This window comes from Ooceraea biroi, chromosome 5, assembly GCF_003672135.1.
Source record: "Ooceraea biroi isolate clonal line C1 chromosome 5, Obir_v5.4, whole genome shotgun sequence".
Classification (NCBI taxonomy): domain Eukaryota; kingdom Metazoa; phylum Arthropoda; class Insecta; order Hymenoptera; family Formicidae; genus Ooceraea; species Ooceraea biroi.
Window position 1 is genome coordinate 10,742,620 of NC_039510.1, and position 13,716 is coordinate 10,756,335.

General features: G+C 41.1%; 1 protein-coding gene and 1 long non-coding RNA gene across 2 annotated transcripts; both read right to left on the minus strand.

Moving 5' to 3' along the window:
* Positions 1-538: 538 nt before the first annotated feature.
* LOC105281164 lies at positions 539-6,192 on the minus strand. Its single transcript, XR_894257.3, has 3 exons — positions 4,663-6,192; positions 2,015-2,342; positions 539-1,900 (listed from the first exon to the last, which is right to left on the minus strand). It is a non-coding gene; the product is annotated as an uncharacterized LOC105281164 (long non-coding RNA).
* A 2,722-nt stretch (positions 6,193-8,914) lies between these two features.
* On the minus strand, positions 8,915-11,377 carry LOC105281163 (fork head domain transcription factor slp2). Its single transcript, XM_011342207.3, has one exon. The coding sequence runs from the start codon at positions 11,011-11,013 to the stop codon at positions 9,766-9,768; it is 1,248 nt and encodes a 415-aa protein (XP_011340509.1). The 5' UTR covers positions 11,014-11,377; the 3' UTR covers positions 8,915-9,765.
* Between the last annotated feature and the right edge of the window lie 2,339 nt (positions 11,378-13,716).

Consider the following 13,716-nt stretch of genomic DNA (forward strand, 5'->3'; position numbering starts at 1 on the left):
TTATCGACAGTAGTTGCACCATAGCTGATCGATACGGCCGAAATAGTACGATCACTTGTGCAGCATCCTCGAATCGAGAATGAAAAGGCTGGAGGACAGCCAGCTAATTACATTTCTCAGATATTTCTTTTAAGCTCTGAAAATGGTTTATGATATAATACATATATTTAGGAATAGTTCTGTATATTGCATTGATACATTGCTCATCGCTATTCACGTAACGCATGGCATCTATTAAGGACTCATCGGTGGATGGATTACTCATCAATCAAATACTTGCTGTGATGCATGATCAGTAACTGACTAAAATTATGGTACATGTGCATTCGGACAGACACTTCTGCTGACAACTGTATATTGAAAGTTTTGCATGTGCAATATAGTATATGTATAATAACACAATTTGCAATAAGAGTACTTTTTTAGTATTAATTTTACTATTAACTTACAAGGAGAAGATTGCCCTCCTCTTAGACAATACTAATTATTATTAACTACATTAATAATATTTAAACATTTTGCTCCAGCAAGAAGACATCCTACAAAAGTCAAATTTACTTTTACATATTTTATAATATTATAAATTCTTATTGTCCATAGATGTTCATGCTAAAATTGTTTTGAGCGTGAATCATCACGATCGCGTAGACGATTCTGAACTGGCGGCAAAGAGAAGAGATGGCAGGAGCGACAAAAAAATCGTATGCGTATATTATATGGTGGGTGGCACGCGCCCGATGCCGTAACTTTAATACAAACGCTTAACGGGCTCGGTGTAACACGAGACACACCGGAAAGGACGTCAGCCGAGTGTCACTCAGTCATTCAGTCGGCTCCACTCGTTTTGTGGCTCCTCTCTCTCTCTCTCTCTTTCTTTCTTTCTTTTGATAAAGTGCGTGCGCGAGTATGAGGCGTGCATACACGCTACGCACACGCACTCTTATTGCGAGGGAGGAGACCAAAGCGCACCAGATAAGCGATAAACAGAGAAAGGACACGATTCTCTTTCTCTTATCTGTAGTATTAATTCACCCTCTCTTCGCTCTCGATCTCTTTTCATCTCTCTTCCTCGTCTAGTATCCTTTTTTGTAGCATCCGCGTTAGTAATCACGCGCTCGCAATGTCCAAGATAATATGAGCGGGACAATCAATGTTTTCTGTTGAAGGATCATAGTAGACTATCGTGCCTTGCATCTTTTGATATTTATTAAAATGTGTATTCTAATTAATAAAAATGTCTCGATGTGTTAAAGATCCAGATATAGAATCCTTGATTAGTTGCTTAGTTTCGGTTATCTAGAAAATCTAAATTTTTTTTGTTACGTTTTTGAAATTAATTTCTAACACCTGATTTCATATACTTCCAGATTACGAGTATCAGTAAATCCGAGGAACGAGACAACGATGGTGCTTAAAGGCCGTAAGATTTAAGCAGCAGATCTACTAGTTTAAATGATCATTTTATACAAGGGACACGAGGGAAGGAAAGGGACCAGACCGTAGTACAAAGACACGAGCCTTGATTGTTACTTTAATTCGTCTTTCATCTCTCTCGTTCCTCCATGGTCTATTCTGTCCATGAAACGAGTCGGCTGTTTAAGCAGGAAGTGCAGCCTGAGGGAACCAGTCTCGGCTTTCATTGGCGAGAAAATTTTTGATCGAGTCGTTGGTTACATTTAAATGGTTCGCTACAGATGACATTTATTAAACGGAGTACACACATTCCTGTATCGAGAAGGGGGCGGAGGGATGGGAGCGGGACCGTGGATGCTGCAAATTCATTTCAGATGGGAAGCCTTTTGTTTTTCGATTTTCCATTTCATCGTTGAATCAATTAATCCACAGCTGTCTGCTGCCACTGATAAAATAAACCGCACGAGAGACACAAATGGCGTCGGATCTACGGACAGGAAATCTAGAAACCGTTGGTGTTTATGGTTACCGCGGAGAACGGAAGCCATTCGTTGGACAAAGGACTCTATGTTGATCTATTGCGCCAAGCAATTAACCTTACCCGTTTGTCGGCATCTTCATAAGGTTTCCAAGGCAGCGGTAGTGGCCCACGCGCTCAAAGCTTGATTCGAATCGTTTATGAACTTCGCGCGTAACAAAGACATCAATCAGTCAGGATCAGGATCAGTCGCCGATCGGTGATTTACACATTTCCATCTTCTACCCTGTCAATCTTTATCAAACGCTAACAATTTTGCAATTGTGAGCACTGATATGGCATCCAGTCGGGACCGAAAATTGTACTCTTGTAATTAGCGAAATTACTCGCGTTATATTGCAGCTCATGAAGTTTTGTAGAGATTTCAATCTCGAGAATAGTAAATACCAATCTAAAAATAAGAAAACATTATTAAGGTTCGAAGATTTATTCATTAAAATAAATTGAGTTGTGAGATGCAAGATAATGCAAGAAGACATTGAGTACCTAAGATTGATGTAAGAATACTTCAGATATGAAATATAATATTAGATATTATATATCTGTATCTGGATACTTATGAATTTCAGTTGAATTCGAAAATGCGAAGACGACATATCGCTAAGATTAGTGATCGCTCGGTCGCCTAGCACCGTATCCGGATCGCAGCGATTTTCTTTCGATTACGATACGCGGACGTGTCTGAATGAGCATTTCTGCGGGAATTCTCAAGAAACAATTACTCGCCTAAACGAAGCTAATTGAAGCCATTCAAGATCATGGCGAGCGAGTCGGTGTCGGCTGGTGCGACGTACTAGAGGACTAGCATGGGCCGTAAACTGCGTTTCGCCGAGTTTACTCGGTGTAAACGAGCGACCGTCGTGCGCGCGCGCGCCGGACTTCTAATAAAGCCGAATGAAGCACATACGAGCGTGTTTCTTGTCGGCGTGCGTACGTGCCTGCCGCGCCTCCATCCAGCACGATACATTTCCGGTCGCCACTATTCGATCTTCCTCTCGCCCTCCTCCGATTCTTGCTCTACACTTTGCTCCAGACTTTCCATTCATTTTCACTGACTTTGCTTGGTAAAATTGGGAAAACTGAATAGTCTTCTCAGAGCTACGAATGTTTCATTATTACATATCCAAAATTGAAGCAAATCTGGAACAAAATGCGCTGTTGTATCTTCAAAAGGATAAAATTCAACTGCTTGGAGGTGTAAAAAGTTTCTTGCTATAATTTCTCATCTATATCTCTGCGTCTTGATTATTTTGTTTGTCGCGCGCAACAGATACTCGAGTGGTCATTATTGTTCATCCTCCCTCAATACTTTTTTCATCTCCTTCGTCTTGCCGTCCCTCCGACATTCACCCCTGTGCCTCCTCCGCCGTCGTTTCTTTCTCGGTTGTCTCTCTGTGACGTCTTGCGTCCTCGTCGCCATGTGAGAGACCGACTGCTCATTCATTCACCCATTCGGCGGGCGTTCATTCATTCATTCGTTTAACACTTTTGTGCCACGCGGAGATACGGGTCTTCTGTCGCAATGCTACACGCCTGGGAACCTCTTTAACTGTTTTGTATAACGTGATTGGTCTGAATACGTATTTCGATTTCCGCGCTCATGCTTGATAGAACGGATAAGCTCTCCTTTTGATTCGCCTAATTGTGAGATATAATCGTAGAATCTTTTTTAAATTAACGAGATATTTTGGACAAGTTTTTTCACGATTTCTCTAATATTAAGATACATTTTAGTTTAGTTGGATAAAATGTGTGATTTTATTATATAAAAACATACTCTTAATCATTTTAAGACGAATATAAGTTTGCGTCGAAATAAGAATATGTCATAACATGTCTACGACAAGAGAAGAGAAAGTGTGAATACAACAAATAAAGCTAGAAAAATAATCTATCAGGGTCAAAAAAACAGGTTAAAAACAACCTGTGTTTTTCTATCAAGTTTAGCTACTTTCAAGAAGGTTGAATCAATATGTCGCTTTCGTAGGACTTATTTTGCAATAGCTCTTGACCGGACGTTCAAATATGTATGAAAACTTGGACATTGATTCATATTATGACGTGCGATCTTAAAGCATGCGGAGACAGTAAGTTATAATCGTGCTTGGTCGATATGTAAGGCGCATAGTTAAATGTTACATGCCATTGTCTAGCGTCATGAGTTTATATACAGCTAGACAAATCGCTGCATTTCTTCATCCAAATTTTATATTGACCTTCGCTTAATCAAACTTTAATATTCCCCGCAGTCATTTTATATTTAAGACAAGTATTTTATCTACACAACTCATTTTCATAAATATCCAGTTCCCGTATTGGATGATATTTCCAATATATCTGTGCCAGTGAAAATTGATTTTCCCAACGCAACACCTCTAACGATAACATCTCTAACGTCCGCGATAGTCGCCTTTACTCTGGTTTACATGGTTTATATCGCGTTATTTTCCCCGGGACGAGACTGAAGACGCTTATGGCGATTCGACCGGCGACGCGTGGGTGTTTCCGCGAGTAAAGGCGAGCGCGCTCGAAAAGCCCGCAAAGTAGTTCATAACGGAGGAGAGCCAATAGCGAGCGCGTAATCGTTGGCAACACGCGCGCGGAGGTGGCGAAGGAGCCGCAGCATCTCTTCCTGCGCGCTCAAATAAATTAAACGAGTCATCGCGCGACAAGTAGGCTCGATGTTACTCACATAGGTACGCCTTACTTACGTCACTCGCGCGTGTGCCTGAAGGGAGCTACAAGTCGGCTGTCTATCCTTGAATCTTGCTCGAAATTAGCCGCAATCAAAGTGCCACGTCAACATCCCTCTTGCGTCTCCTGCTCCCTCCACTGCCGTCGTCGATGACGACAACGGCGCTTCTAGTCATTGTCTCCTCGTTCGCGGTCGAGGAAATCGACGCGACTTCCGCCACGAATCATCAACTCGATCATGAGCTTGATGAGTCAGAGAAGTTAAGCGAAAAGCTCGAGAAAAGCTTAATCGCTGCTGCAAAAGCTCGTGATTAATCGCTGTCGCTGACGTTGCACCGAGCGAATAAAATGCACCTCTTGAACGGCGAATGAAGTCTTTTCCTTATCATGCAAGATCGTGTAGATGCAGGCTCTGAAATAAAATATCTAATTATTGATTGAAACTCAAGTATCCAATATCGATGTTTGGGTTGAGTCGGAAAGCTGTAAACAGATATTGTATATTCTATAATATATACATGTCATATTGGCAGAGAAATGATATGTTGTAAAAAGAACTTAATATAATCTCTTTCTATTTGAAGGGTGAAGTGGAAATATGAAAGATTTGTGTCAGAAAACCCAGAAATGGGTCATTTCTATAAAAGATATCAATATTAATGACAGAGTTATGTTCTGTGATTTGACAATAATTGGAATACATTATAATAGCGTATATGGCAAGAAGTGGAATATGAAAAAATACTTAAACACGTAAACTGCAATTCGAATCGATGCGTGTTCTCCATCGCGGAACAATAATCGCTCGAGTAAATCTTCTCGATGTAACTGGTGTGCAACGACTGCGTCGTGATCGCAGCGTGTTTGGTAAAGACCGCAGATCGACCACCATTACATTCGTAACGCATCCCCATAGGCTGGAAAACCGGCCTCGCCCCCGGATTTCGGCACGAGGGTGAGTCCCGTATATCGAAGCGAAACCAGTCTTCCCTCTCCTTCGACGCAGACATCGGCGTCTGCATGCTCCGAACTACGTATCTACCTCCCCTCGATATAAAGCGATGAAAATAATGTAACGCACCGCCACCGAAATCTATTGACACGCCACCCCATGTGCACGTACACACACGCGCGCCGTTCATTCACACGCTACGTGCGTGTGCACGGGAGAAACGGGAGTCGCGACTGGCTGTCGAGATCGAGATGTTAGAGAACCCCTCTGTAAATAGGCAAGATGGCGATGTCAAAATAACCGTAGGTAGGCTGTGAGGTGGTCCAGATTTCCGCTCAGCGTGTGATGAATTTTGAAGTAACGAGAAATCATTGATAAGAATTTTGATTCTATTGAATCATGATGTTTATCTATTTTACAGACGCATCTTGGACATTCTGTAGCTCGTTTGTATTAAAACATCAAATCTGATTTTTCGTTTCTACAAAATTCTTGTTAATTATAGCACAAAAAGTTACGATTAGCTTAAAATGTAATTCTTGAAATTCTTCTTATTTTAAATATTTTTTAGAAAATTAAATATGGAGGCAAACAAGATTTTTAAATATCCTAACTCATCATTGTCTGATGTATAATAATAATAGCAGAAAAATTGCGAGTCCTGTTTGCATTGTTCGATAAACTGATGGTGAATTATGAAATATAAAGTACAAGTGGTAAAACGAGGAACGGAGCAATGTGCGAGCAATATGCGACTCGGCATCATGGAGCAAACATAATAGCGGTAATACTATAACGATATATGTACGTGCCAGAGACTAAATAGTTGGATTCAAATAGTGCCACGAGGGCTCTAAAAGACCTCACGTCGACCACTGCGGGCGCGTTTGCGAATAACGCTGACGACATCGACAATAATGTAATAGCGCAAAGTAATTCAGCGAGTTACCGACTACTTACTAAAACGCCAGGAACACTTACGAACTTTGCACGCTTTATATATATAATTTTATCTCGCGGAAAGGAACATTCCGCATAAAAATCTACTTGCACAAGATATTAAAGTGGATTTAACAATCATAAACAGTCAGTTCTGGATAAGACTCGCATGAACCATGAACAAGCTAATTTTCAACAAGAGAAAATTCATCAACCTTTAGACGTTTAAGTTTCTTTAAGGAATTAATTTTTCTTAAATCAATTTATCATACAAATTGGTTCATCAATAACAAGTCATTATTTAAATTCGAAAGAGTTATTTATACATTTTTTGTAATAAACATAATAAATTGTATTTATAATAAATTAAATATAATGCATGTTTTTTCAGAATATCTTACTCAACGACGCGATTAAACTTAATTAAAAATTAAATAATTAAACAATGTTGATAGGAGCATATCAGCTGTAACAAATTGGATAAAGTATACAGGTTTAGATGCTGGACATACTGGTCATCAATGAAAATATGTAACAACGAATGTACACATAGTATGAAAGCATCGTTAAAGCATCGTTCGCGTTACGAATGACGGCGTCGTTTGCGGCTAAGAAACCAACACCTATAACGACGGTGACCAACACCTATAGTGACCAATACCTATGCGACGCGTAGAGGAGCAACAACATGCGTGCCGTAGACAACTTGCCACTTGTAGCAATTGACCACGCAAGTGTTTACCGTCCCCTTCGGGCTACGTGATGCTATGCAATGCAATTGCGCCTTGCTTCGAGCATGGCATTCGTCCTTTCGTCTGTCCTAATTACGGTTATTTATTGTTATAACTCGACTATCTGTGATACTTTAACATACGACTACACCGCTCCGTTTTGCGCGATTTACGAAGTTGGATATAATCGTGCAAAAACTTCTGCCAGTTACGTCAATGTGGAAAAGCTATTTCGCAATGATTCATGAATGTATGAGAATGATTCTTTGTACTTCAACTATACATATAGATCATATAAATGACTTGTTGTAATAAAATACTTGTTGTAATGCCATCTCGCGATGATATGATATTAGAAATGCATTAGTCTCAATAATCGTCGTGGTAATTAATTAATAAATTAATTTGCAGTCTACATGTCGATTAAACATAGGTGACACAACTTATCCCTCGTTGATAGGAATATGATTGCGACACAATTGTCTGCAAAGTTACGCTTTTGAAGTTTCAACTCTGCGTAGCAGGAATGACGTCGTTTTCGTCGGAAAAGTACGGGGATGAGAGGGTTAACAAGATTCGCGTAGCAGACAAAACCGCCGCGTTAGCCACTCAAAGGTATAAGGATGCTGAGCACGTCTGGCGGTGGGCAGGCCGCGCGGGTCACAATCCCATCTGCCGATCCTAACCGGTCTCTTTCCCTCCCTCGTCCGTCGCGGCCCTTCGGACGTTTAAACTCCAGTTGGACGTACGCGAGCGCGCGCCATTATCTTATTTACGCCTCATTGTCTCAATGTATCATACCAATATCGCGCCTGCTCGTACCGACCGGCAACACGCTTCTGGATCGTGTGCACGTGAACGCGCCGCGTTTGCGAGGCATGTTCACAACCCTTTTTCGCTTTCTGGATTTTAATAAGACCCACTAGTAAAGGGAAGAAACCACAATTGTGTTTCATTTTTGTCTTTCATTTTTGCGGATGTCCAAATGCAGGTATTGAAGTTACTATGTCCCTCAGAGTTGTACTGCACGAGAGAAATCGTCTGTAAAATTTTTCGTAAGGTCATTGCCTCTCTATTCTCTATCTATTTGAAAACCACAAAATTTTTACAGATGGTTGCATGTTTATCTGCGATATTTCTTGGTTGTGACCATAGAATTTGAGTTTCTGAAAAATGACCTGCTGAAAAAGAAAACATTTTGTTTTCTTTCTGTTTACATTGACGTTTCACAAAGAATGCCGATATTTGGGATTCACGTCAAGAGTTCCGTTCTTTCTTTCTTACCGTGTAGACGCAAAGTCAAAAGCGAAGAAAACGTAGCGGTAAGGACATTCTAAAATAATTTATGACCATATTGCAGCGCACTAAAGCAATTTTACCGTTTTCCAGACCTTGTATCATTGTTCCTCGGGTCTGACCTTCGTTGTATATTGTGTTTTGACAGTCAGCGGGTTCTGCGTGTCGAGTTTTACGATCGGCCTGTTAGTTTTATAACAGGCAAAATCCTCGGATACCACAAAGAAAAATTTATTTTATCTAATTGGATCTTTATGATCCTGGAAAGGACAAGTGTGGCGATAATCATAATGTTTTGACACGTACATAGTACGGAGAGATGTCTTGTAGGATAATACATTGACTATGATATAAAGTTTTTAAAAAATGTGACATTTATTTTGACCATTGTACATGTGTTTCTCGCACGCATTGTATCTTCCAGCACAGCTTTATATACATATATATTTCATATCTTTATCAACAATAATCTCTATGTACACCTTGTGATAACAAGCCGCGGGTAGTTGCTTTTAAATCTGACTATACACAATTAATGCAGTCGATATTGTACACACTACGGGCGTCAATAAGAGATCACGAGTTTAAATTTTATCTACGTAATTATTTACATTATTATATTACTTTTCTATTATAGTAAAGATGTTCGATCACATACTCTCGAACTTAAATTAATTTAATTAATTTGGTAGAGTCCTTTCGTTAACAGTATTGACGAATGTACGCGTCAGCGCTTCCTTAAATATTATATTTACAAAAAAGCAGTATTCGACAAGAAAAAAGCCGTATAAATTTTCGAACTAGTAATCGACGTAAAAATTAATTATCATTAAATTGTACCTTGAGTGTAACCCTTGTACAAATCGGCATCGAGAACACAGAGCTCACAGAAAGCTACAATTTCCTCAAGTTATACACCCTTGGTAAGCCTTAATTCTTTCAAGAAATAAACGTTTATAGGCCTGCTATCAACAATTCACGCGTGTCAACGATACAAAAATTAAAAAATTTAAGAACTTAAAAATTTATGAATTTAAGAAAGGAAATTTAGACCAGCTAAACTTTTTGGAATTTTTCGTAGCTATTTCGTTGCAAATTTTGTAAGTGTTCGTAAAGATTCGGCTTCACAAGATAACGCAATTTCACGTACAAAGTGCGATCGTGCCGCACTTCCTGGAGATCGACGGTTACGGAATCCTGATTCAGCTTTGCCGGCCAGTCAGGACCGTGATGGGCTTCAGAAGGAGCTGCGGTGGACTGTGAGGGAGCGGCCTCGTTGGTTGAACAGCGTTGCAGACCGTAACCGGCGGTGAATGCGGAGCCATCGGTTCTGGACTGCTGCCAGGCGAAGCCGTGCTGGAGGCAGGTTGACTCAACACTGGCGGCTGGTTACCAGATACCAGATGGTACCTGGATTGCTGACTGAACACTGCCTGTTGCTGATGCGCGAGGGATCTCAGGGTGTTGTAGAATTCGTAAGGGTTTCCCGGGGGCGGAATTCCGGGGGTTGCGATGCCGGTGGGATAACCCGTGGGCGTCTGCAGTAATCTCTCAACAGAAAAGGCTCCGTGTGCCGGCGGCGCCGTTGTCGCCGGCAGCGGCTGCGGTTTGCAAGGCAGACTATTAGCTGATGTGGTTGCTGCTCCAGGTATCAAAGTATATCCGGGAGGTGTGGCGTAAGAGCCGGTCACTGGAGGATACGTGGCGGCGCGAGGAAAATACGGCAGAGCCGTATAGAGCGACGCCGGCCACGCTGCAGGCCCATAGCCGCAAGGCTGATAAATTCCGGTGAACACCATGCTCCTTTTGAAGGCTGCCAGTCGAGATCTCGAGGCCGCCGTGGTCCTACGTCGGAGCTTGCCCGTGGTACCTCCAATGAACACATCCTCGGAGCTCGGGTCTAGCATCCAGTAATTGCCTTTACCCGGATCATCGTAGTGACGGGGCACCTTAACGAAACACTTGTTTAGCGACAGATTGTGCCGGATGGAGTTCTGCCAACCCTGCTTGTTGTTCTCGTAGTACGGAAAGTTTTGCATGATGTACTCGTAGATGCCGTTCAGAGTGAGCCGCTTCTCCGGACTCTGCCGAATGGCCATCATGATCAGCGCGTTGTAGCTGTATGGTGGTTTCTCCCCTTTCTTTTTGTCCTCGGATTGTTCCTTCGAGTCCTTCTGGCTCGTCGGGCTGACGGATGCCGCGCTCGTGGAACAATCCAAGGGTGGCGTTTCCGCGCCGTCACCGGTCACGTCGAGATCGCTGCAATCGTCGCTGTCGTCGACGCTGTGCCCGACGTCGAAGGAATCCGACTGACTGACCGACGGTGCGGGCGTCCCGGCACAGGCTTCCGGCAAGATGCTGCGAATGCTGAAGTTGGTTTTCAGGGCAGCCCGTGGCGGCGGCGAGGCTGTCACGGTATGCTGCTCTCTTGAACCTTCCATGTTCACCATACTTCAAATGCTTTACTTACGTTTCGCAATTCTCTCGGCACTGCCAGCTTGACTGGTTACCGCGAATGTCCGTAACGCTTATGAACTGTCATGATCAAACTGTCTTTGGACACCTGTGAGACACCGTAAAGTAACTTTTAGTTACATCTTCGAGTATTCGGTCTTGATATTCTGCCGTTCAACTGTTCAACTGCACAACACACGATCTAGTTTCTGTATCCCTTCGCACAGTAACTCAAACCGATACGCCTCAGCCGAGCAGCAACGTGTATCTGACGACCTCCCCCTGCCTGAAACCGTATTTATACTCGGCGCTCGGACACGCCTACTAGCAACGGTGCTACGTGCCTGGAGGGATCTGCTGACCAATCGAAGCGGCTCGTGCTGATGGTACACCAGCAGCGTCGCTCGACCCCACCACGGTGTTTTGCGCCCAATGTTTGACAGCAAACAATGCAAACTGTGCGGAGCCAAGGCAGGATCTCGAAAGGTAGCGGCAAGCCGATCGTACGTCGTAGTGGGGAGCGCAGCCGCAACTAAACGTGCATCCCCGCGTGTGCAAACAAATCCAATGCGCTATACCGGTGCCTCTACGCCCTCGTATGGGATTGGCACGTTCTTGTACGCCGCGAGCGTCGCAGCGCAGGGTCGGGTATAGAAAGAGAGTACTGGGCGCGATTGTGTTTGTATCTATCACGGCGAGCGAAACGCTCAACTTCGGATGCGCAGCGCAGTTGAGTAATATGGAGATGGAGATGGAGATGAATACGAAGACCACTACGGTCATACTTATTGCAGTACGCGCGTCTGGTGTAGCGACTGCACGATCGGCGTTCGATTCACGGTTACAAAGTAAAGTTTGCCCGACAAATTTGTAATAATTATGTATTTTGTATTTTGTAGTACTTCTTATTGCTGTTAAATTATTATTATTATCTAGCTGCGCTATTGTGATGCCGTGAAGGGAGTAAAGAATAAATTAATTATAATTAAAAGTGGAAATTTGTTTTGTTTTATTGGACTGAACGTGTGTTTGATCTCTGACACAGATAATAATTGAGAAGCAATTGTTAGCAAGCAAAAAACATTATTTTAAATTTGCGACATAGTTTTATACAGTCTTCGTAAAGAAGGTATTCTTTCTTCAGGAAAACTCTACGATTGCTTCTGCGTAAAGCGGATTCAGGAGCCACCGAAAAAGCGGCTTTACGAGTAGCTGGATAAACTTTGCCGGCACATATTGTCTTGCGGCCCTATCCTAACTGGATTAACTCAAAGACAAGCAGGAAAGATCGTTACTGCTTGGCAGCTTACGCGTATCTAATGCAAATTGTGGAACTTGGCGGAAGCTTTTCGTGGAAATATTCTTTTCAATAGTAATCCTATTGTCGGCACTTTGAGTGGTTTGTTAGATGTAGCCGCTTTTACAAGTAAATACATTTTTGACAAATCCATTCAAATATGCAAAATTTATATAATTGCGTTGTCTATATAGGATAACTCCAGAATAGATGACCATAGTGGTTTTCTTTTCTTTATTTCTACAAAAATTATCTTATTTTTCAATAAAATGATGTTAAAAAATAGATTAATATTATTTTAATATTTTCTTTCATGAAACATTGTTTTTTAAAAAAATACCTTAAAATTAACGTAAATGTAAACGAAAAAGAGGGAAGAAATGATTTTAGACTAAAATTAGTCCTAAGCCTATTTTTTAAATTCTTAGAAAAACGATTTTGACAAAAGTTGTTAATTGTCTTTTAGACCCTTTTCTTTTCACTTTTCACGAGTAGGTATTACTTGCTATTTTAAGTATTATATATCGATTTGAAAGAAGCTTGCGGATCTATTCGGGAATAAGGTAAATGTACCAATGAGTAACCATGTTCCAGTACCTGACTATTGACGCAAATATGAATCGATCATTTACAGTTGCAATTGATTGAGAAAACTTTAATCTTCTCAAATATTTCGCATCATATTTGTCATATACGGTCTTATTGATCTTAGCCGGTTATTTATTGGTACATTTACCTTATATACGCGGGACAAACAAAACACATGACAAATGTGAAACATGAAGAAACGAAGAGACATAAAGACAAATTTTAGCATTTTGTAAGGATGCATCGGCAAAAAGCAAAGGAGATTCTCTGAATCCTATTTATTTAGCCCGCCCACGAAAAAGTCCTCACTCCATGACGAACCGCCGAGATTTAGGTGCACATGCTTCTTTTCCGCATTGCTAGTCATTTAGCCAAGGTTACTTACCTTGCAAATTTGCTTAAATATAAATAATTCAAGTTACGTGTATGCAAATTATTTCATACAAAACTTATAATAAATATATAATAATTAATAATACTTATATATTATAATACTTATAATAAATATAATAATTAAAAATACAAAAAAAATATAAAACTTTTATCTTATCCACTCTGAATTGATCAATATACTGTCTGCTCGTTTAGCTTATTTAAGTGCATCTAATATATTTTCTCAACTTAAAAGGTACAACTCGAAGCTATCCTCGAAAGAAATCCTTGAAGCTATCCTTGGAAGAAATGCAGCAGTTTAGATAGATGTCTTCTTCGATTCATCGTTTCATCATCATGTAAGAATGCATTCATTACAACTCTAAAGCCTAAAACTTCATTATTATTTTTTGCCTATCTTTTCATAATCTCCGCTTCTCGT

Excerpts from the sequence above, each read along its gene's own strand:
- LOC105281163 (XM_011342207.3), bottom strand. The coding sequence starts at position 11,013 with ATGGTGAACATGGAAGGTTCAAGAGAGCAGCATACCGTGACAGCCTCG.